The sequence below is a fragment of the Cyprinodon variegatus genome, unplaced genomic scaffold (genome assembly GCF_000732505.1).
Source record: "Cyprinodon variegatus isolate N-32 unplaced genomic scaffold, C_variegatus-1.0 Scaffold36, whole genome shotgun sequence".
Taxonomy (NCBI): Eukaryota; Metazoa; Chordata; class Actinopteri; order Cyprinodontiformes; family Cyprinodontidae; genus Cyprinodon; species Cyprinodon variegatus.
Genome location: NW_015150489.1, coordinates 253367 through 276713, shown reverse-complemented (window position 1 = coordinate 276713; position 23347 = coordinate 253367). Strand labels below are relative to the sequence as shown.

Sequence of the window (23347 nt, the reverse complement as noted above, 5' to 3'; positions counted from 1 at the left end):
AGTTAAATGTCGAAACATCAGGTTATTTGCATGTGACATTTTAGGTACCTCATCGAGCTACTCGGGGAATCAAGGATGCGGCCGGCGGAGTGCGGTCTATGGTGTTTCTTCTTTGCGTGTTTCTCATGATTCAATGATTGTGGGCGAGATCCCCAGTCAAACGGTTTCTCCCCAAGAGAATGTCTCTGTCTGGATGGAGCTGGGAGAGGAGGTGCTGGGAGCTGCGGCTCAGCCACCGTTTGGCCCGTCTTTCTTTCCATGTAATCCATGAGGGCCTGTTGCTGCAGATGCTTTAGGTTTGTCTTTGACGCACTTGAGACAGACGAGGCGCGACCTCTTGACTCAAACACTTTTCTCCGAGCTGCAACCAGTCCATGCTCCTCCTGCTGCATCTCCTCCTCTCCCTCAGACCCTGTCGTAAACAATCCCTCGCTTTCATTCCCAAAGGAGCGGCAGGCCGAGTGGCTGGGTGTGGTACCTACTTGGTTGAGTTTCTCTGGCTCAGAGAAGCACATCTTCTTCTGACCTGGAGTCAGTCTCTTTCTGCCTCCGATGCGTGGCACCTGAGGCTGGGCCACATTTGCCAACCTCCCATATTCCCTCTCAGGTAATTTATCAATTTCCTTTGGATTTTCCCAGACCTCTTTAAGGCTGCCCTCAGATGTTAATGATGGGGTGAGTGTGTCTGTTGATATCTCAGAGTCCTGTGATGAGGAAAAGGAGTGAAGCGCAGCAGGTCTACAGTCGGGGTTTTGCGTTAAGTTGTGAGGCCAAGGCAGCTGCAGGTCCCTCCTCTTAAATGATGTCTCTCTTAAGACTTTGCTCTGGGCATCCTTAAGCTTTTCTTTGTAGTACTTTTTAAAAGAATCGTCTAGAGTGCCACAAGCTACGGGCTGGACCTTTCCCCTGGGGTTCTGGCAAATATCACCTTGTGCAGGTCTCTCATCGTTTCCTACATCTCCCTGGACAGATTTATTAAGACCCGTTTCCTTCCTTCCATTGAATTCAGGATCCATCTTGGGCTGGAAAACTGCTCGATTGGCACCGGTAAGGTGATACAGCAAGGGAGTAGTCTCTTTGTTTATCCTCTCACTAGCAATGTCCTCCGAAGTCTGCCGCTTCCCTCCGTTTGCTTGATCGTCCCACTTTTTGTAGTTTGTGGGCTCATTGCTTATCAGCATGACCTCGTTTTGCTGAGCGGCTGAATCCGGTGGACTTTGTCTGTCGGGTCCACAGTAGAATATTGGATTGCTTGCAGTGTGCCGGCCAATATCTCGACTTTCCTCCACGGCATGTGAAATGTTGGGCGATCTGTGATTCATGTGGGCCAGGTTCTTGGACATTGGGTCCACTCCCTGATCCTCAGAAATAAAAACCTCCTCATCCTCTGGAATGGTACCGCTGGAGGGGTGAGAACTAAAAAAATGATCCATTGTACTGTGAGATCGCTCTTTGTCTCGTCTGTGTGTCTCCAACACAGCAGAGACCTCCTTTACAGCTTCTGTACCACTTATAGTTGCAGAGTGCGTCCTCATCCCAGGTTCAAATGGTTTATACACTCCTGTGACAAAGTAGAACTGTCCCTTTTGTTTAATGCTGCTGCTAAGCAAACTCTGACTGCTGTTCCAGGGGCTAGGGGCTCGCTGCGGTTCTGAAACAGCACACCTTTCTTGAGCCGAGTGCGCTCTTTTGCGCTCACTTCGAAAATGACCACTGGGTTTGTTCTGAGGGTCTCCATTACAGCCACTATTGGCAGAAAGCTGTTTGGGTGTTGGATGTTCAGGCTGGTTTCTGCCTGGAGGTGGTGATCGGCTCACGGTGTTTGATGACCTGAGCAGCTCAGAGGCAGCATTGTTGTCCACAATGGAAGGGTTTTGTGGGCTCACCCTTGTCTGATTGTGAAGCTGGAGGTGCAACCGGTAGCTTGGGGGATGCGGGGCCTGCTGCACCTCCTGCGAGCCTTTCCATACCGAGTACACCGTCTCAGAGTTCACACCTTTATCTGGGATCGCCGTCTCAGACCTTGGAGCGTTTAGACTTTTAGAATGGGGTCGGCCATTGGGTCTGAGCTGCTGCTGAGGTGGTTGAGGCAGGGGATTAAATTCAGTGCCCTGAAGGTTAAATCGGCTGTTCTCCAAGTTTTTAGTGGCAATAAAACTATCAATCCGAGCTGGGACTGGGGGAGCAGGAGCATTCTGGGACAGAGTCCTTGAATGTAGATCTTTTTTAAGGTGTGCATTATTGCTGGTGCGCAATCGCTCACTGCCATTGTGGCTGTAGTAGTTCACATCCATGTTGTTGCGATACTGCTGTGAGATAGCTTCAACTGAGAGGTAGAGCTGATCCATGGTTTTTGAGTCAGAATTCAAGAACTGGGTTGGATTGTAAAAAGACTTCACATATTTAAGGTCTGCATATTGGCTGATGGAGCTTGACTGCAAGTCATCAGAGAGGAAGGGAGACGGGTAGTCCGGAGCAGTTGACCCACCCGAGAAGGAGCTATATGCAGAGTCTCCTTTGCCGTGTTGGTGGTGGGCTATATGGTCAATACTGCTGTGGGATTTGGCTGGCGAAAGCCGGCTTACTGACAGACTAAGAGGATGCAGGTCCACGTTGCTCATTCTCTCAATGTGCAAGCTGTAAGAATCCATGGACTGGGGCGGATGGCAGGACGGGAAGGACGGGACTTGTAAATCATACGAATGTGAACAGGCACTGTTGCACGAGTCTGTCCTGTGGGGGGAAACTGGGGGAACCAACACCAGCGCAGTTCCACCCAGGTGTCTCTTGTCCTGGTCTCAAGCTAAGTCATGTTCTTGGGTTAGCTTAAAGCGTCCTGAGACAGTCTGCTCCTGGTGGGAAAAACAGACAGAGCACAGACAGGTTATCAATCTTTACTCATGTGTTGCTTTAGGACATGCTTCTGGTACAGATCCAGACTGAAACTGTTTGCCCAAAGATGGGTTCTCAAATTACTAAAGGACATATTAAACTAACATCTTAAATAAACAAGTTTTTGTTAGATCACCATGGTACAACACACAGACCGATAAGTTATCAAGGTTTACACAGGTTTTTTTTTTTTTAAATATTGCTATGCCTTAAAGTCCTTTCACTCAGATCAGGGAGGCACTGATCTGGTTCCTGAATCAGATATCAGCTTCAACATTAAACGATGAATAACTCTAATCCAGCCACTTAGTTTTTATTAAGATCATATCCAGAAATAGAGTTACAGCAATCTACAGTGTTTAAGGCAGCTAATATATTACATTTTAAAATAACTGCTCTACATGGAAGTTTGATTTATTTCTTATTGATGTGAGATAAATGGTTCATTCGTTTAGCATTAGATTAAAAGAGTTAATTCTAACCCAGCTTTTATATATATATATATATTTTTTTTTTTTTTTTCTCCCCCACTTTTTTGTACATGCCAAATCCAGAGAATTTTTTCTTATCTTTCCAAAGATATGTTTTGCATATTGAGTGTTGATTTGAGGATCAGGAGGGTAAACCACCTGCTGAAGGAAGCATGTGCCGTTTTGCAACAGTGATGCCGCTCATTAAAGGCTCTGAGGTTGGTGGTGCAAACCGCATACACATGAAAAAAATGTCAGGAATCTCATCAAATATTTGGGGATTAGCCATGTGGCATGTAAAACCCATTCTCAAGAAGTGATGCTTTTTTAAATCTTTTATGTTAAATAAATACTATAAATGAGTAAAAAAAAATACAAAAAAGGTGATGAGTATTATACTAGTGAACCATTACAGAAACAGACTTTCCTTGCTTTAGAAATTATCCTTAAACATTTGCCATGTCAAAACACTTTAACTTAAAAGTTTAAAAATAGACAAGGATATTATTTTAATATGGATGGGTGCAAACATAATTCATACACATACGCACATCTACCTTAAACTATTTAAATAGGGGTAAAAATAAATCTTTAGTTATAAAAAACTATGTTTGGTTGTTGACTAATGTGAAATACATCAAGGAGGGAAAGTTATTACTGTAACGCTTAACCACATTCACTATATCCGGAAGAAGTCATCTACAAGTTAAAAAATAAACATGTGTCCTACTTTTATTGTGAACAAAATGTTAGAAAGAACAAATCTACAAACATAAGTTTGATCTTTTTAAATGAAAGACATAATTTATCTAATAAGTTCCCAGTGCTTTAATCAGTTTTGTAGCACATGGATATCTAGACATGGACAGCCCAGTTGGTACTAAGATGACAGGTTTGAGACTTTCCCATGACCCACATGCCTTTTCATGACTTTGCCGTTTCAATGTTTGAAGCTTGATGCTTGTCAAGCATGTGCAAAAGTAAATGTTGTTGGTAAAACAAAGACACACCAGCCACTTATCAAACAGTGAGCAAGCAGAATCAATATTATATTAATGATGGAAACAAGACATCTTGTTCACATCCTGAATTAGCTTGAATAGTTTACTTCTTTCTGGTTCATGATAGTTAAATAATTCCCCAGTTATGGCTTAAATAGACTTGCTGACAGAAAACTCTTTAAATCTAGAAGTATTTGCTCCATGGTCTGAAAAGTCTATGGGGGAGCCTGAAAGCCTGCATCAAACATGACGCAACATGGTCAATCTGCTTACACACAAAACCTCCTCTCCAGAGAGAGTTCCAAGAAAGGTGTTGAAAGGAATTGAATGTATCGACAAGGAGGTTTCTGATCTGCGGTCCTCTGAGAACAGAGAGAGGCTACCAAAAAGAGGAGCGCTCAAGTGGAAGTGATGGAGGGGACAGGCAGTGACAAAATGTACAGAGGGGTGCAAAGTGGGGGAGGGAGGGGGAGGCAAAAGGGTGACTGGCCCAGACAAATACTCTCACACGCAAACCACAACAAGAAGAGACAGGAGAAGCAAACGGTGACAGCCGGGAAGCAGAGAGAAGTAGGGGAACTGGAGGGGTGGCCAGGAAGAGCCATAAGTAGTGGTAACCGCTTCTACATCAACAGAGCAAGGTGGACTGAAAAAGTTTGTGAACAACAAGCTTTAGTCAAAGATGGAAACAAGAAAGAAAAACTCACCAAAACTTTGAGTCTAAGTTGCTGACTTTCCTGCTTCCCATCTGAGAAGGAAAGGTCTCTTTTGCTATATTCCTAAATCCAGATAAAACTGATGATTTCCATCTGCTTCTGAAGCATGAGTGAAGCAAGTTACCAGGAGAAGCAAGTGTGAGAGGGAAGACTTCTAAGTGGGTCCCTTCTCCCCCCACAGAGACCTTGGGCTGCCTAGTGGGAGCCACTGATTGGCCGGCCGATGACGTCTGGCTCTCTGATGCACAATGAGCAGAGAAGAGGGAATATTTCACTGCTGCACATAGCTGCTAGTGCTGCAGGCTGCCCAAACAACAGAGAGAGAGAGAGAGAGAGAGAAAGGGGTGCAAAAAAAAAAGAGGCCTCGCATTCCTGGCTGGCTTCAAAGACGGAGCAGAGTCGGGGCACCATTCATTCCCAAGGCCCTGAGCCTGGCGCATGGAGACTAGCCAAGGCAAGAGGGAGGACAGAGAGAGGGAGGAGGGGGATAACGGCGATGGGGAGAGTGGGTGTATGGGTGACCTCCCGAACTCCGCCCCACAGAGGGGAGAAAAAGGCTCCTCACAGCCATCCGCATTAGTTTATCTGTTAAAGGTAAAGTCCTAAAAGTTCTAAATACTGTTTAGTCAGCCCTTAAGTGTATTTATCCTAATAAGATCTACAATACATCTGTGATTATGAGGTATATAAAACAGACCAGGTTTTATGTTGTTTGCTTCTGCTTGTTTAATTCTATGGTGACTCAAATTAAACCAAAGGCATAAAAGAAACACTTTAGAAAAATCCGAATTTCCATGAAGGATCCTAACATTTATACAGTATAAAGCCGTACTTTCCCAGATCTGAACCTCCAAAAACCCTTTGTCTAATGGATGTGCAAATAATTGTAGCAGCAGTTTGCTTTAAATACAACATATATGTTTCCGTTTAGATACATGGATCTTTGGATCGAGCGAAAAAAAAAAAAGTCTGAAAATACAAACATTTTTTATCCTACAGTTTATTTAACAGACTTTTAAATCTGGAAAAGTAACGATCTAGATCAGGGATGACATGTTTGAGTATTTAGAGCTCAAAATTAGGATGTTTAAATGCAACACAGAAGCTAAACAACTGTTTTCTTTCAATTAAATTCAATTCAGTTTATTTATATAGCGCCAATTCACAACACACATCATCTCCAGGCACTTTACAGTTCCCCAGATCATCCAGTCAGATTGATTCAAAGTTTTCTACCTAAGGAAAACCAGTTGATTGCATCAACTCATTGACTCTTCACCAATCCTTTACACTAAGCATGCTAGTAGTGACAGTGGAGAGGAAAAACTCCCTTTTAACAGGAAGAAACCTCCAGCAGAACCAGGCTCAGCGTAAGCGGCCAACTGCTTCTTTAAGAGAATCAAAGGGGGATTCAAAACAATTTCAAGCATAAATCAACTTAATTTAAATATTAGGGGTGTAAATACATGATTTTATTGACTTGTCTTGATGACGATATGTTTACTAGAGCGGGAATGATTCATTGATCAAATTTTTCTGTTTTTGAAGTTTGAATTTTTCAGCCAATTATGATTTATTTTTCCACCAATGCTCTTCTTTAGCATCCATAGCTCAGAGTAACATCAGCTTCTTGCTTTTTGTTCTTAGATATTAATAACTGATAAACCATCTGATTGTGTGAAACCACCAGCTGTTATATTTTCATTGTTTGTTGTGAAACATGAATGTATTAAAAGCCTGTTTTACAGCTGGGATTTAGTTTTCCTATAAATTTAGGTCCCCACCCACAGAGGAAGATTCATTTGATTCATTAAAATGAGTCATTTGTTAATTCTTCTTTCTATAAGAGAAAAAAAAAAGCTATTAATTGTATTTGGTCAAATGGGAGATTCAAATTTCAAGCCAAACTGCCCAGCCATAACATTTTTACCCATATCAAAAAATCTGTCATGTTACAATCTTATTTAATTTCATCTACAAATGAGATCCACATCCAACACAGTAATTTCTATCTATATCACAGTTCAGCTATTTGGATAAAAAGCAGCTTTCATCTTGATAAAAACTAATAAGAGATCACCTGCTCACATTCTGACACAGTACAGCATAGATAGTACATCCAAAAGACCTGATGTGAATTCATAATTAATTTTATACCAATGTAACTTAACTAATATATACAAAAATAGATCTATCTATTATTAAACCACTAATAAGCATCTAGACTTTGTTCACCAGACAAAGTCCCATTCTGATAATAACTCCTATTACTGCTCTATTACATACTAAGCCATTTTAATGACCCAAAGCCTCATTTAACCATAAAGTATGAAGATAACATCTACACTTAATTTCAGAAAGCCTTTAAATAGTTTTATAGAAAGCCTCTATTCCCAGCCTCCTTCAGAGCTCAGATCCATCTGAAAGAAATACAAGCTAGTTTTTAAAATTACATGCCTTACTGATACACAAAGCTGACACATCCCATAAACTACAGCCTTCAAACTAGACACTGATCAGTCTGTTATGTAGATGAAACCCACTCTCTAAAAACAATGGCAGCTTTCTGACCTCCTGTGTTCGCTCAGTGTTCAACAAAAGATCCTTGTTGCCTTCTCTATTGTTTGCTGGTGAAGCTGGCAGCACTGCTTTTCTTACTGCTAGGATGGCATCAACAACTAGCTGCACTCAGTTCCTACTGGAGGCTGTGGGTTACTCCAGCATAATGCTTATTTATGAAGGCTGGATGTATTTGAAAGGGTGAAAAGAAAAGCAGAAACTGCAGCAGTAAAACAGGGCTGTGTAATACGTCAGAGCTACACAGAGGACAGAGAAAACAAATATCCACTCAGAGACAATTGATTCAGCTCATGAGGAGAGAATAAATGTTTTAAACTTGGTTCATAAATCATTTTGTCAGAGATTTTAAGCAAATCCTAAAAAATAGGAATCGCCATTGGTTGTTTTACAATTAAAGTAAATGAAAACTCTTTTGAAGAACCTTTAAATATGATGATTAACAATGATGGAAGACAGAGGCCAATTTCTTATAGCCACTACTTAAAGTGGGAAAGACGTGTAGCGAAGTTTGATAAGTAAGGCAGGGTGGGCATATTACACCCCAACTTAACAGAGAAGATGGTGCAGAAGTCAAAAGATCCTAAGAGGTTAGAACAATGCAGCAAAGACTTTTCTAAAGGGGTCAATAAGTAGCCTCGTGAGACCATCCTGATCTCGCGAGCTTTCAAAGTTTTACTCGCAGATCAGTCTGGAGACTCTCCGTTGAAGAAAATTTGGAGCCGTTCACCAAACGAACGTCCAATCAGCGTTGGCTTTGAGGCGGGTTGAGGTGTGACGCAACAAGAAGCGCGACAGTTCAGTCTAAAGAACAAGAAATTAATGGCTTGAAAAGGTAATCAAACATTTGATTCAGCTGTGTTGAAGCAGGGATGCATCTAAAATCTGTAGGACAGTAGATCTTGAGGACCAGGGTTGGAGACCACTGGTCTAGAGAGATTAACATAATAGCTGAAATGATTAGTTTCAGTATCTGCCTTCGTCTAACCAGCAAATCTCTAGTTATCACAGGGCAGAAAAAAAAGTAAAGGTTTCTTGCACATAAGTCATATTCTAATAAAAACATAAAGCAAAATATAAGTTAAGCAGGACAGAGGTGTGCCAGAGGAGGGTAGAATCCTTAAAAATGTACTTGGGTAAGAGTGGCACTACTTTGGCATATTTCCACTCAAGTAAAAGCTAAAAATGTACTCAAGTAAATGTAACTAGGAAAGGCCTAACTCTGGTGACTGGAGACCTGAATTCACACTCCTGCATACAACTGCTGTGTCAGGAAATGTGTAAACTTTGGGACACGCTGAGCTCTGCTTTCAGCACCGAACATTCACTGGGAGACAAGCTCCGCCACAGCAAACAGTTCTGTTTGCATGCAGTAAAAGCAAAGTTCTGTTTATGTTTAATGTAAAACTAAGAGGTGAGCAGTCAACATCCCTGCGCACAACAGATATTACCTAAGCTACTTTATCTTAAGGTCCCTGATTGTTCTACTGAGCCACTTATAAAGGCTCAAATCAGACTGCAGGTGGATATATGTTGGAGCTCCAACAGCTTGACTGGGCTCATGTTCTCTGTGGGCAAGTGTGTCATTGTGACTCATGAGATTTTTTAGTTGATAAATATAGCAGGAACCCTAACCAATATGAGTAGTAAAGATGCTTATAGAACTAAGGGCAGATAAGTGACTTACAAAACATATTATCTATAAATTGAGCAATTAGATCAAAATGAAAAAAAAACACCTGACATTAAATGCCCAGTCAGGCCTAAAAGGCATGACTCCTACTGTCTGTAATCAAACAGAACCAAAGAGGAAGTGGGTTTAGAAAAGCAGGAAGCTGTGAGACTTTAAGCGCTAACAGAATGGAAAAGGAAAGGCACCAAAACGTGAAACAATGTCGCTGTCAACACGCTAATTTAGTAACGTCTGCATCACGTATGCTGCAGGGAGAAACCATGGCTGCCCGTTGCTGGGCAGTGCTCACACCAGCATCCAAAATCTCTAGCTGACCAAGACAAGCTGTCACAGTCTAATAAGCTCTGCATTCCTGCCCTGATCTGGCCCAAATAGCAACTTAGACCTTTACTCCACTTTATTTGGAGGCTGCATGTAGCTGAACAAAGCAATAGGTTTGTAAAACCATACAGACCCCATGCACTTTGAACTGTGACCATGTTTCTGTCTTTTAATTAATGCAAAGTGCTAACAGCATGGTTACATAACATCACAAACAGGATATGCAACAGCAGGGTTATAAAGACGGTAATCATACAATTTTTCTGTATCATCTTTGATCAATCATTAACAGGTAACCACATTATCCCTAGCTGAGCACAAAGCTGGTTGAATGACAAACCTATTACATTCATCTGGCCTCTGTGAACACAATTACTTTTGTATTAAGGACCCCCAGGGGTTTGCAACATGATCTGACCAAAGCGAGTTGAACTGGAGACTGCAAAAATTCCTCAGCAATGGAGGAGCTCCCAGCTGCAGGCCGAGGAGTTTGATTTTATTTAGGACTGCATGCTTTTTGGAGTAAAAAATAAAAGATTAAAGGACGATATTATACTGATCATGGGTGACCAAAAGAATTGACCCTTTACCTAAAGTTTCAGAAAACCCACAATAACATCTTAAGCTTATGAGTGTTTTGGATTAAATTAATTACAGCAAATATGGACAGAAATTCAGAGTTAGCCAGTTACTCAATAGTTCAAAACTAAATACATCCATGTTCCAACCATTTTAATTTGATTAACCTTTATTCAGTAAAAAGAAAAAAGTAAAGTTTAGGGACACATACTTTGATGGCACATGGAACAAGCCTGGTTGGTGCGTGTATCTAAAAATATGCAATGGACAAAGGACAACCATAGATATGAAAAACCTGTCCCTGTGGGAAGCCAAGGAGACAGCAAGCATAATAACTGACCCACTTTCTGTTTAAAAACGGGAAAGTCTTCATCATTGGGGAAAACGTTTAGCGTTTAGTTATTAATCAGTTCTACATCTTTGCCTTGGTTCAGCCCGTATCTATCTGCTGTCCCTGGACACTAATGTCTGTGAAATAAACAGAGAATATATCTATTTCACATTTCCATTCAATATATGGGGGAAGATTCATTGAGGTTATGTTTGATCGATAGAGTGCTTTCCAACATAATTATTCTTTACTTCTGAAGTCAAAACAAAATGCATTTTTATGTTAATACTAAGGGCATTTTTTGTAACACCTTAACTCAAATTTAATATTTCGATTCAATTGAATTTTAGATTTGTTAAACTCGTATCTTGCAGACCCGGACTCCATTTCTGTGTTTTCTGTATAGGTCTAGTGGAAAGTTTATATTTAGTTGTGATGACTTCATTAATGTTCAAATCAAGATGCATATACATTGCATTACAAATAAAATCCTACTTATCTTATTTAATTAGTTACATTTTGGCGGATCTAACTGGACTGTTCGTACAAAAAAAGCTCCAACTTATTAAAAAACACATTAATCAATTAAGGGCAGGAAAATGTATTTTTTACGTTTCATCTGATGTTTTATTGTTTTCATGACATTGGAAGCTTTTCCAAAAGTGCCTATTGTTCTGCATGGATCTGTATTCTATCTCCAACTCTCTTCCCATATGTGTGCTGAGTGACCAACCACTTTAAGGGTGTTACCACCACCTAAAGGGCTGGAGGGAGAAAAATAGGGTCTTTCTCTTGTTAAATGTGAAGCAACCAAAACTGGGATTGAATTGTCAATTTGCCTCAAGTGTCAAAAAATATTTTTAAGCCATGTGAAAAACTATGTTTTACCTTTCAAACTAATTAAATGAAACTAAAATGTATTACATACAGAAAAATAAACTTTCCAACTTTTATGGTATCCTCCCATTCATCCTCTTATCTGTACCTGCTCATCCTGGTGGGGTCACTGGGGGCTGGTGCTCATCTTCAGTAGGCAGTGTTATAAACAACAGTTGTTATTATCTTTAGCCACCATCACTTTTCTGTTTTTAATGAAAACAAAATTAATATGTGTAAGTTTTAATTCGTATATAACTGACAGTCATCATAGTATGGAGATATCAAACAGACTTAAAGGAGATAAACCCAAAACAGAAAAAATAGAGCTGAGAATAAAAGTAAAAAATATAACACATCCACTCTCTGGGGTCAGTTATCACCTGCTTTAATGGAAACTTAATCAGTTTGGGACCTTTTTGTACCATTTTCCCCCCTAAAGTTCAACTTTTCCAAAATAATTTTAATTTATTTGCTCCATTTGAAATTTTCCATGACAAGAACACTGATAACCTAGCAGACCATTTTAAAATCTAACTCCATTAAGACAATAAAACCAAACCATCTACTATATGTGCATGCCAAGAAAGCAGTGTGACAAAATCCGTCAGCAGACCAAACACCTGACACTTTATGGCGACATGGCACTTCGTGCGTTATCTCTTAAAATTTGGGTGATTTGCAGAAGTACATGGAAAGGAATGTGCCTGATAAGCAGCTGGAGCAGGTAGAGCAGGCAACACAAACAGGTTTTTGTGAGCAGCACACAGGACTCCATTTGACTGGTAAAAACCAAATATGTAAATATTATTCAAAGATTAACCCCCCTCCGTCCCCATTCACATACTTGTGATTGCACATTAGCTAACACACACAGGCTTTGGGCAGCTAGCATTTACACAATAGCAGAGCTCAGTTGGTCAATTTGCTCTTTTCTAAACTAAACCGCCGACTAATTTCACAATTTGTGTGAATGAAAGCAAAATATTTCATGCATTTTATAGAGAATGTTTTTTTTTCCTTTCTTTTTTTAAACACAATCTTATCTCTGAACAGTGTAGAATTAATGTATTCATGCCCACATCTGATAGAGAGCAAGAAAGAAGAGAAAGTTTCTATAATGCTGCTATGATTCTCAGCTGGGATGTGATCTCTCACTGCCCCCCCTTTGACATCAAATCATTCCCTTCTATATCTGGCTTGATGTTTATGACCCTTGTCCATGCAGTGCTTTGAATACAAGGACAATTTCTTTTATTTTTTTTCTTCCTTCCAAATAAAATATCTTCTTCCACATGTTGGCTGTGTAACCCTTCCTAGCTTGGGAGCTGTGGAACTCTGCGACTTCTGCAGAATTACCTCAGCGGCTCCCGTCTGATTTTCTAAGCAATCCTCTCCTCTGCAGAGCAGGCAGTTAACCCTGTAATGCCAAATGTATCATTTTTGATACATACGGTTTCTGAAATGTTTTGCGTCTGACACCTTTTGCATATTTTAATGGTAAAAACTTTGCTCAAAATCCTATTGTATACAATCAGATATACCTGATAACAGAGGGCAGAAGACTACACAAAAATTAATCTTGACTTATCGCATAGTAATAAATGATTAATATCAAAAATTTATTCTGTTTTCTCTTTGTACATATTTTATTAAAAGGCCAAATAGGGACTTCAAACCAAAAAAATGTAATTTTCTGTTTTGTTTTATTCGTGGATCGGGCTTTAAAGGGTTAAGGTGGATGACCATGTGTTGCTAAACTGTTTTACCTTTTTTTTTAAGCAAGCTCTATAAAATTTTGAGCTAAGGATATGTTGGTAAAATCCCATAAAATCCCAAAAAAGCAGATTTAAATTTGTGACTGTAAGAAAATGTAAAAAGTTCAAGAGGAATTAATTATTTCGTATGGCACCTTAAAAACATTAAGCCATACAAAAAAAACGCCATTACTTACAAGTTGATCAATATTTATTATGCCTATGTTGCGTTCACCATTCTACCCATGCAGATACCACTGCAATGCTCTCACTGCTCATCTGTGAGTCTATGTTGATACCTGATAAGAGAACAATGAGTGGGACTATTCCAAGAGGAGCAAAAACTTTGCATGCAACCCCAAAAACTAAAGGAAGAGGAGATCGGCAGATAAACTTTTTAATGCAGTGTCTGCTACTGATTTTTTAGCCAATACCCCTTTTTTCCCTCCCAAATTTCCATGATAAAAATGACACAACCGTAAAAAATGTAACACGAGTTTCAATTTAAACCAGACATGGCCGTTGAATGCACTAATTAATCGACAAAAGCATCCACATATCTGCCGATGCTAAACCACTAACATTTGCCTAAAATATGCTGAAGTATCTGTCTATCTCTCATATTAAGCAACAGCTTTAAATCCAATTCCAACATCCAGTTCCAAAGCTATCTGAGGGTATTATTGGTCTAAAAATACATTTTCCCCAGAGACCTATTGAACAGAGCTCAGTTATGTTTTGTCATCAAATAGTTCTCTCCCACATCCAGAATGGAAAATATAAGCCCCTCTTGAAGCCGTTATATCATAAGGACAAAGATTTTGATTCAACATCCCTTATATAATGACCTTACATATTTAATCCCAAAGCAAGAAGAATATACAAGGGAAGAGGTGGCAACCCAATGACGTGCTACAGGCGATTTCTACAGCTCCAATTATGAACGCATGACTTGCGACTGGAAGCAACAGTTCTTGATTAAAGCCCGCCAGGAAAACCCGATCACCATGAGGATTGAGTTAACTTTGTAGAGCATCAACATTTTACCCCATTCCCCACGGGGACAAAACATTACTTAAACTTAAAAGCAGGCTTTTCCCCTTATTTTGTTGGACCTTCAGGGGGTAGAGGTCTGGACAAAACCGCAACCTAGAATGACCTAGAATATTGCTTCTTTGGACAGGTCTGATATAAAACAATGACACTAAAAGAAAGGACAATGATTTGATCTGTTTACCATATCTAATATGTCCACTTCTACCTGCTTGCAGACTTTAGGAGGCATACGATACGCCCCCTTAGGGCAGCGGATTCAGGACAACAAGGAAATGTTTACTCAGGGTTGAAAAGGAGATTTGAATTGCAAACCAAGGCAGACACAGTGTGAGAGCTAACAATTAACGTTCACTTTTCCAACCCACTGAAAGGGCAGACAGGGAAGCCAGCAACAGACTGAAGAACAGGCATGTAGAATCAGAGATGTCTGATGTTCCCAGTAAAATCGATAAGATCAAATGCAAAAAAATTAGAGAATGAACACTTTTATTTAAATCATAAATACTGATCATGACAAGAATCATCTTTTCTTTTTATTCTACTCTGTATAAATAAAGCCAAAAGATTAAAAAATGATCTCTCAATGCATACGAATTTATCATTTTCTTAAACTTGAGTTTTTAGAATAACAGGAAACACATTTTTAAAACCTCCTCCCTTTAGTAAGCTGCTTTAAAGATAACTTTAGCATTTTAAATTAATTATCAAGAATGACCCACAGATAACCCTAAACTTGAGTGTTTTCGTCCTGCAGTGCCTCTGCCAAAAGTCAATGTGTTTTTATTTTCACTCATAAGATCTAAAAAATGTATAATTTAGTCTTAAAAAACAAAATAAGAAGAGATTTTAAATTGTCAGCAGGTACTTTTAATGCCCAAACAAAAACATTTAAAAAAGACCTTTATCCTATGACCTCCTTTTTCAGCTTGTCACATAAGGAATCATTAACATTCTTGGCACTAAGGCAGAAATGATTTCATTATAAAAAAAAAAAAGAAAAAGAAAAAACACATCTGTTCCCCGTGGTGTTTTTTCCCTCTTACGATTTGGCTGAAATTAAAAGAAATCCTATTATGCTTATTCTGCAGAAAGGTTTCATTTGAAATAGTTAGAACTGTTATTTAAACAAAATACTGTATTTCTCTCTTACTGTGCAGCATCCGGTCACGTCTCTACCTGGATCATAGAACAGACAGCAGGGCTCCAGGAACGAACAAGTGTGTATAATGGTCCAATAATTGTCTTAATCCACCCACACCTTTTGTTATAAAACAATTGGATCTGATGAAATGACACCAAAATTACCTGGTGCTAAGTTTAATAGCCCTGCTTTTGAAAGGGATATAGTAATACAAGAACACAGATAATCACCCCCAGGAGTCAAGTGATTTCCAATCTTCATTCTGCAGCACCTCATCTGGCATCTAATTTTGGGAGGACTTGATCACAATGGGGTCAGTTTACAGCTGCCAGAGGAGGTTTCCCACTCCTGTACGGAGAGGAAGGGGGGGGGGGGGGGGAACTTGTGAAATAATGAATAAAAAATAATGAAACCTGACTAGAAAACAGCCCCATGAAATTTACTGTCCAGCCCTGCAATTCTCAAAGCATGTACCGTATGAACTCAGAAAATACAATGAGAGATACATTTTGAAAAAGTCTCACATTAAAATAAAAATAGAAAAAAATCAAATAAAGAAGTAAAGTAACTTTGAAAAAAAAAAGATTTTTGGACTGACTTCCACTTCAATGCTTAGGTTTTACTGTTATTCTAACCACTGACCCACCAGTGGAGCTCAGATTTGCACATTCAGACATGCAGCCTTTGCTTCCAGCCTTGTCAGACAGCTTTAAATGCCACATTTTATTACCCTGACATCACAACCTTATTAACGAGTGTGCTGCTGTCTCAAGTCTTGGTGACAACTCCTCACACACCTTTTCATCGGATCGGTGAAACCAGAGAGGATCCTCTAACAGACCCTGCTGGCATGATGTATCTGTGTGCAAACAAACCCCATCTATCGATCTTCTTCTTTACTGTGTATGAGACGTGTTTCAAAAACATATGAAGCAAAAAAATAAAATCAATGTAAAGGTCGACATAAAGGATTTATCCTAACTGATGTTCAGCTTGATATTGCATTAGATTTATGTTTTAAAAGTAATTTTTTGCAAAAGCAAATGATACATTTCAGCTAACAAACCATCAAGAAGAAAAACATTTATCTCTTAATCTAGTACAACGCAATAAGTGAGCTAAAGTAAATAACTGTTGTTTTTTTTTATTGGAGCAATAGCATAACTATGTGATTTAAAAACATATAATTATTTGAATTTTTTCAATCGTGTGTTGTATAAGAACAAGCAAATGCAAGTTATCAGGTTACATCAAGCTTAGAAAACAGCTTTAAAAAAAGCTCAGTCTAAAGCTAACAGTGGACTAGAGGTTTGCCACCTGAGCAAACAGCACAACTAATTAAACAGCTTGTTATATCTGCTAGCATAAGGACCTAAAAACTATTTAGCATTTATTTATTCTAAGCTTTTGCTTAGAATAAAATAAATAACAGTAAAATATAATCAATAGGCTTGTCACAAACATTGTAATAATGTGTTATTTTTACAGAAGAAAGTAAGGCAGTTTTGCTTATGCAAAATACTGTTTATTTATTTTTATTTTTTTACTCTTAGCTAAAAATTGTCAGAGCATAAAAAAAAACACATTTCAACTCATTGTTATCAAACCACAACTATAGTATATCGTTTTGATCATGCTCTGCTTTGGAACATTTATCTAGCATGTGCTGCAGATATTTTTGGTTGATTCTTGGAGCCAATATTTCCTTCTCTTCCTCCATTAAAGTTAAAATTCACAAAAAAAAAAAAAAAACATTAACTAAACAAAACATTAACAATGGACAGCAATGGAAGGAGTATTCGTTTGTTCAGCATAGCTGCTGAATGCACTGATAAATCAGCCAACACATGCAAGGATCAGAAACTGATAACAGAAAAAAAAGCTAATATAATGCTAATTATCAAGCAGTCGATTTATCGGTCCTTCTTTAGTTTGGATGCTAACGTTAGACAGAAATATTCTTCAACATACTTATGATGACAGCAGGTTAGCAGCATCTGTATTCAGATTCAACATTACAATCTGAATTTTCAAGTCAGCTTAAAGCACTGAAATATGAAACATGTTTTCCTGATAAGGCCACTGGCTTTTTTTCTCTTCATCAGCACCTTGATGTAATGTTCTACCAACATCACAACAATGTGATCACAATGCACCAGCCTGTCAGCCAATCACTGTGCTGCTTTTTAAGGTGTGCTTTTTGTTGTTGTTTTTCCCAGCTCACCTGACCAAAAACATCCATATCTGCTGCTATCTCTGTTTTGGTTTTCTGTATTTAAATTAATTACAAAACCATCTGTGAGTCATTTTAAATTAACTTTATCTGTATAATTCTTAGAACGGCCCCATAAATCAAAACTGTTAAATCCATAATTTTTCAAATTAAAACCAAAACCAAAAAACCCATACATTTTTAAGCTCCTTTAAATAACTAAACCCCAAAATCCTACTTACACAAATAAAAATGGCTCAAAATGTTAAATATAGATAGATATTAAAAATAAATGTAAAACATTATATTTCTTATCCAATTCAAACGGACAACAACATAAAACTTGTTAAGATATTTAGATAATAAACACATTAGAGGTGCAGCTAACTATTATTTTGCAAATCGATTAACCTGTCAATTATTTTTTCAATTAATCGATTAATTGAATTATCAGATAGCCAAAGGTTCCTTTAAGAAGATTTTTTACGAGTTTAAACCAGGTGAAACTAAAACTTTTGCACTGAAGGAGTTCTGGATAGAGCATTTTGACAGACGTAAACTTTATTTTTATCTTAAATGCAAAATGTTTATATATATTTTTAAATTTTTGATATAATTACACCTCTAAGTGCGTTGCTCTGTCAGCCAAAGGCGTATTTTACTGTCTATATACTCCAGTTAATGATTAATCAATTACTAAGTTAGTTGTCGATTACTTTGATAACAGATAAATCACAATTATTATTCTGATAATTTTTTTCAGCCCTGAAACAGATATAATCAAACAGTAAAAACATGTTCTCTTCATTTGACCCTGGGTTGTTCACACACTCATACACTTTTATGGGAGTTATACGATCCTGTCAAACCACAATGGGGGTCTTAAAAGGCCACACAACAGGGCAGGAAGGGCCTTGTCAAGAAACCATGGCAGGTATTGACAGAAAACTAAACTCAATAACTGACAGGGCTCCTGTATCATCCTCCAATAACCTCTGGCAGCTATTTTTCTTTTTCTTTAAGTCTTATTCTTGTGTTTCTACTTGTTTGACAAAAGAGGGAGGGTCTCATGATAGATCACAATTACAGACAAATGAGTGAGCACACTCAGATTTCAGAACCCCACAAATCCAGCAAAAAAAAAACAAAAAGGAAAATAAAGAAGAGAAAGCTCATGTTTCAGTGATATGGAAAATTTTGGGAATTATGTCTAAAACCAGCAAACACAGGAAGTACTACAATATGAGACATGTTAACCATATCAGGAGAGGGAAGTAAGGGGAAAACATAAACCTGTTTGGACAAATAAAATTTACTTCATAATAAAAAGGCAGCAGTTTTCACATACTGATTAACCATTTTTTGGAGCAATTTCATCATTTATTTAACCAGCAAAGACATTTCCCCAGAACATGCCAGCCTATCGTCTACTATGGCCTCACTCAACAGAATCTAATAAGCTTCTCTGATTTCCTTGTCCGTGTTTGATGTGACCTTTAGTCAGGACAGTGATCAAATATAACTCCTGCACATATGCATTCATTAACTTAACATCAAGCTTATCACATGCCTTTTCCAAAGAGTAATTCCAAAGAATAATTCCCCACCGAGGACGTCGTCATCTCCAATAACAACCTGCTCCTTGGCTGTCACAGTGTGTGATTAAGCTGCACGCTCTCTTCAGTTTAATCATTAGGTGAGAGTATCGCCACGGTGTCACACATCTCTAAACAACTAACTTCTACATGACATAACCTCCCAGACTAAATAGGCAGGACGTTCCGGTATCGCTCCAGCAGCTGATGGTTTGTCTGGAGGACTTTGATCAGCAAAGGGCTCTTTACGTTGAATGTAATCAAACAAGCACTAACTGAATCCTACTCTACTGTTTCAACTTATCCTGTTAGTACTAATAGCACCAGTAGGAGAATTAAATCTCACTCTAGTGGTTTGTTCTTGATATGACTGATACATCAAAAGCGATTATTGACAGTTTGAGTCATGCACCTTGCTCTGCTCTTTCCTTAAGAACTGGAAGACGGGTTTGTTTTTTCTGAAAACATCATGCAGGTAAAAGGGAAGAGAATTCCATTACAGGAAGGTGCGAGGAACAATATAAGGGTTGAAATAACAAAACCTAACGAGCCGTTTACAGATTCAAAGCTGCGACACCTTTCTGATACATCCTACTCAGCTAGGAGAAAAGCAATAGGTGTCATGGGGGTGGGGGGGTACTGGTGATACAACATTTCACGAATGTAACTTTTCAATTCTTCAGCCAAGCACCTTACTGACAAATATCTGGGCTTAAGGGAACATTTCAGCATACCTCAACTGATCCCTCATCACCAGACCAGGTCATCCTTGTAGAGGTGGGCTGAGTGAAAGGTCACCTAAAGAATGTAAACATCCGAGTCTGAACCACACACTCAAACGCACAAAGAGTAATTTTCCACTGCTTGGAAGAAAAAAATAATAAGACACTCCACAGTTCCCCTTCCTTCAAGACTAAAGCTAAAACCATGGCTACACAGAACAAATATTTTCCTTTTTTTTTTTTTTTCTTTCCTTATATAAAGAGGGTAAAAAACAAGGCTGACGAAAGAGATCGAGTTTCAACACCCTGACTACATTTACAAGACGTCTGTTATTTTATTAGAGCTGCCCCCTTCTATTTACTTCCACCTTTTGTTTCCATCCCTTTCATCTCTAATCTTCCAGTAAATACAGAAAGAAAAAAAAACTTAAATGAGGCTTGGCGTGAACACGTCCGCCACTATAGGACATAACAGAACACATGTACGCTTCAGCGTACTGGATTTGCATCATTAAACCATCGGTCATTTTTCTTGTTGAAATTGGACTCGGATCAACAGGTGCTTCTGTGGTCACCGTAGGTAGCCATCTTTCCCTGCTGAGCATAGAGCTTGATAAGCATCTAGTGCTACCAACATTTAGACATTTATTTACCTTAATATATTTTTAATTTCACTGCTTGACAAATAAAAGGGCTTGTAAAGGTTGTGTGGAGAATTACAGGACAATAAAGGGCAGATTAGACTTCTGCAGCCGCACACATCAAATGTCGCTTGGGACTGGTTTGCTTCTGCACCGGCAGTCTGGTATTTCTAGGGACGCACAGCAGTTTCCTGCCAGAGTGCAAGGGGGAGCTCACAAGCACTTCGGCGGATGGTCACGAGAACTTCGTTTTGGCAGAGACCTTGGTATGTTTATATAATTTGTCTGAGGCATCGTAAAAGTGGTTATACTTCCGAACCTCCTCGATTAAACTTTCGTCGTAGTTGTCCATTGCAGTTGTTCCTCGGTTTTTAAAAATGGCGCTCCCTGGCACCGAATCAAGAAGGACGACCACACAGACAGCCAGAAAGGCATTCCAAAGAGAGCAATCACAGCTGCTTTTTGTCTGTGCACTTTTGTATGAGGTCTGCGCTGGTTTGCGACCATCCGACGCGTATTTAGGATTTTTTTTTAGGTGCGCAACAACGGTTGCAGAGCCTCTGTGTGGGGGGCGTGGTCACGCAGAGAAAGATCTGACGGTTGCAGAGCCTATGCGGCAGAAGCATAAATTGGCCTTAATAAGCTGCTTACTCCAAAATTATTGCCATGTAGCAGCAGCAAAAAGAGAGCTGTTTTAGGGTTTGTTTTTCCTGCAGCTGTGAGAGAACACAGCAAACATTAAGACGGAGGTCTTCAACAGGGAGTCCGCGACCCCCAGGGGGTCTTTGGAGGTAATGCATGGGGGGGTTGCAAAAGTTTTGATTAATTAGACTTAATATTCCCCTGCAATTTTTTCCACTAATTGAAATGTCTTTATATACACGTTAATGTTAATTCAACACACTGTAGTAAACAGATAAATGGAGGCAGGAGATGTCTTTTAGTCATCAATGCACACATTCAGCGACACACAGGAGCTCTTTCAAGCTGGGCACCGTTTCATTAACAACACCTGTCCCCCATCAATGAGGAGTAGGAATCAGAAATACTTTAATAATCCCAGGGCAAAATTACTTTCGTTACATTACTCCATCTGTAATAGAGAGACTATAGGACCAGTTTGATATAATACAATTGCATAAGATATATATCGCCATCAGTTTGGGGGTTCTTGGCTTGGAAAACGTCGAAGACCCCAGCATTAAGGTGATCTAACTTTTTGACATATATAGAAAAGGCTGTTTCTTCAGCTGGGACGGGGAATCTTGTGAGAGTTTGGAAGGTTGATAAAGAAAAAACAAACAAACAAAGTAAAACTGAAAGAGGATGCTTAGATTAGTCCAGATAAATTCCAGTTGTACCTGTTGCAACAATCGTTAAGGGTTTTAAATACAGGTGCATTAACACTTTTTTTTTTTTAGATTTGATCTTATTCTCTTTCCCTAATCAAAATCCAAGACCATTTAAATGTACATCATCACAAATTGTTTAAAGTGCATTCCCATCTCTGTGGATTCACTGCCAGCAGTGCTGCTTCTGCACCCACCACCTGACCAAAGCATCAGTGCATCAATTCCTGCTGCTGCACAAAACTCCAGTGTCTGGTTTCCTCTCTTCCAGCCTGGCCAAAGCAATGCTGCCTTTTGTTCCCACTTTAAATAAAACATAAAGCCACTCATTTGGTTAAAAGGGCCCCCCTGTGCATAATTCAAGACTCCAGTATCAGTTTAAGGGAAGTTTTTTTCTTGTTGCTGCTGTAACAATGGCTGTTATCTGTGTTCATAAAAGTATTTAGTCTTCCCTCTGCTCCATTCTTCACTCTGATGTATATTCAGTTGTTATCTGCTAATTAGTTAGCTTGGAAACCATTAAAGGTGGAGATGTTTTGCCTTCCCCTCCTCTCGTTTAATCAGTTAATCAACAAAGACCGATTAATTCTGGAAGGGGGGTCACAGAAGCTAGAAACAAAGAATAAAAGTAAGGTAGTTTTTCATAAATGTTTGAATTTTCGTTTTTAATAACTGTTCTAAATAATATATATTAGTTTACTCCACTTCAAGGACATCCGATTTCCCAACGGACACCAGAAACTTTAAAACCTACAACTGCAATATATTTAAAGAAAATATAATATAATGCTCTCTTAAAAGCTTTTGATTGGTTATAAATTGATTATTAGACTAAAAGCCAACCGTTGACGACCGAAACTGAGACGTTAGGGCGATACCGATGCACCTGCTGCTAAGGAGTCAATCCACCTACCTGACAACACCCCCGCTCAGCCCGGCCCGTTTTAACTTGGTTTTTTCTTGTTTTTCCTCCAGTGGTTTTCCTTTCCTACAAGCAGAAACAGCGAGGATATAACCGCGTAGGTTCACAGGGACGAGTCCTTTCACTGCGCCATGAGTAGAGTGGCTACTAATGAGCTTTTCCTTTCCTTCACTCGGAGTTAGCTTACCTTATTCCCTGGGGAGAGAAGGGGATAACGGAGCAGCGGTTGGACCAATCACGTGCCGCGGGGGGCGGGACTATGGGAAGGCAAAGAACGGGATTGGTCAGTTGGCAAAGTAATGGGGGAAAAAACTCTCTTACCGTATGATGATAAGATAAACAAGAAGGAAAAATAGTTTCAATAAAATCAGAAGTATGCCCGTAAGTAAAGTGACGGTATATATCTGTACTTAAACAAATAAGATAAACATAAGCCTCCCAATCTTTGGATGTTGATCATCTTTGTTGAAATATAGATAAAGCCTCACATAGAAGA

General features: G+C 39.1%; 1 protein-coding gene across 2 annotated transcripts in view; it reads right to left on the bottom strand.

Moving 5' to 3' along the window:
• Positions 1-23012, bottom strand: part of LOC107104858 (protein Shroom1-like) — a 30629-nt gene extending 7617 nt beyond the window's left edge. Inside the window, exons 1-2 of one of the 2 annotated variants that reach the window (XM_015404986.1) lie at positions 22843-23012; positions 49-2852 (exon numbers count right to left, since the gene is read on the bottom strand). In XM_015404986.1, coding sequence (XP_015260472.1) covers positions 49-2651 — 2603 coding nt within the window. In that variant the 5' untranslated portion in view covers positions 2652-2852; positions 22843-23012. Of the gene's footprint in view, positions 1-48; positions 2853-5070; positions 5418-22842 lie in introns of those variants that run through there. The other variant, XM_015404978.1, reaches the window with a different exon arrangement.
• Between the last annotated feature and the right edge of the window lie 335 nt (positions 23013-23347).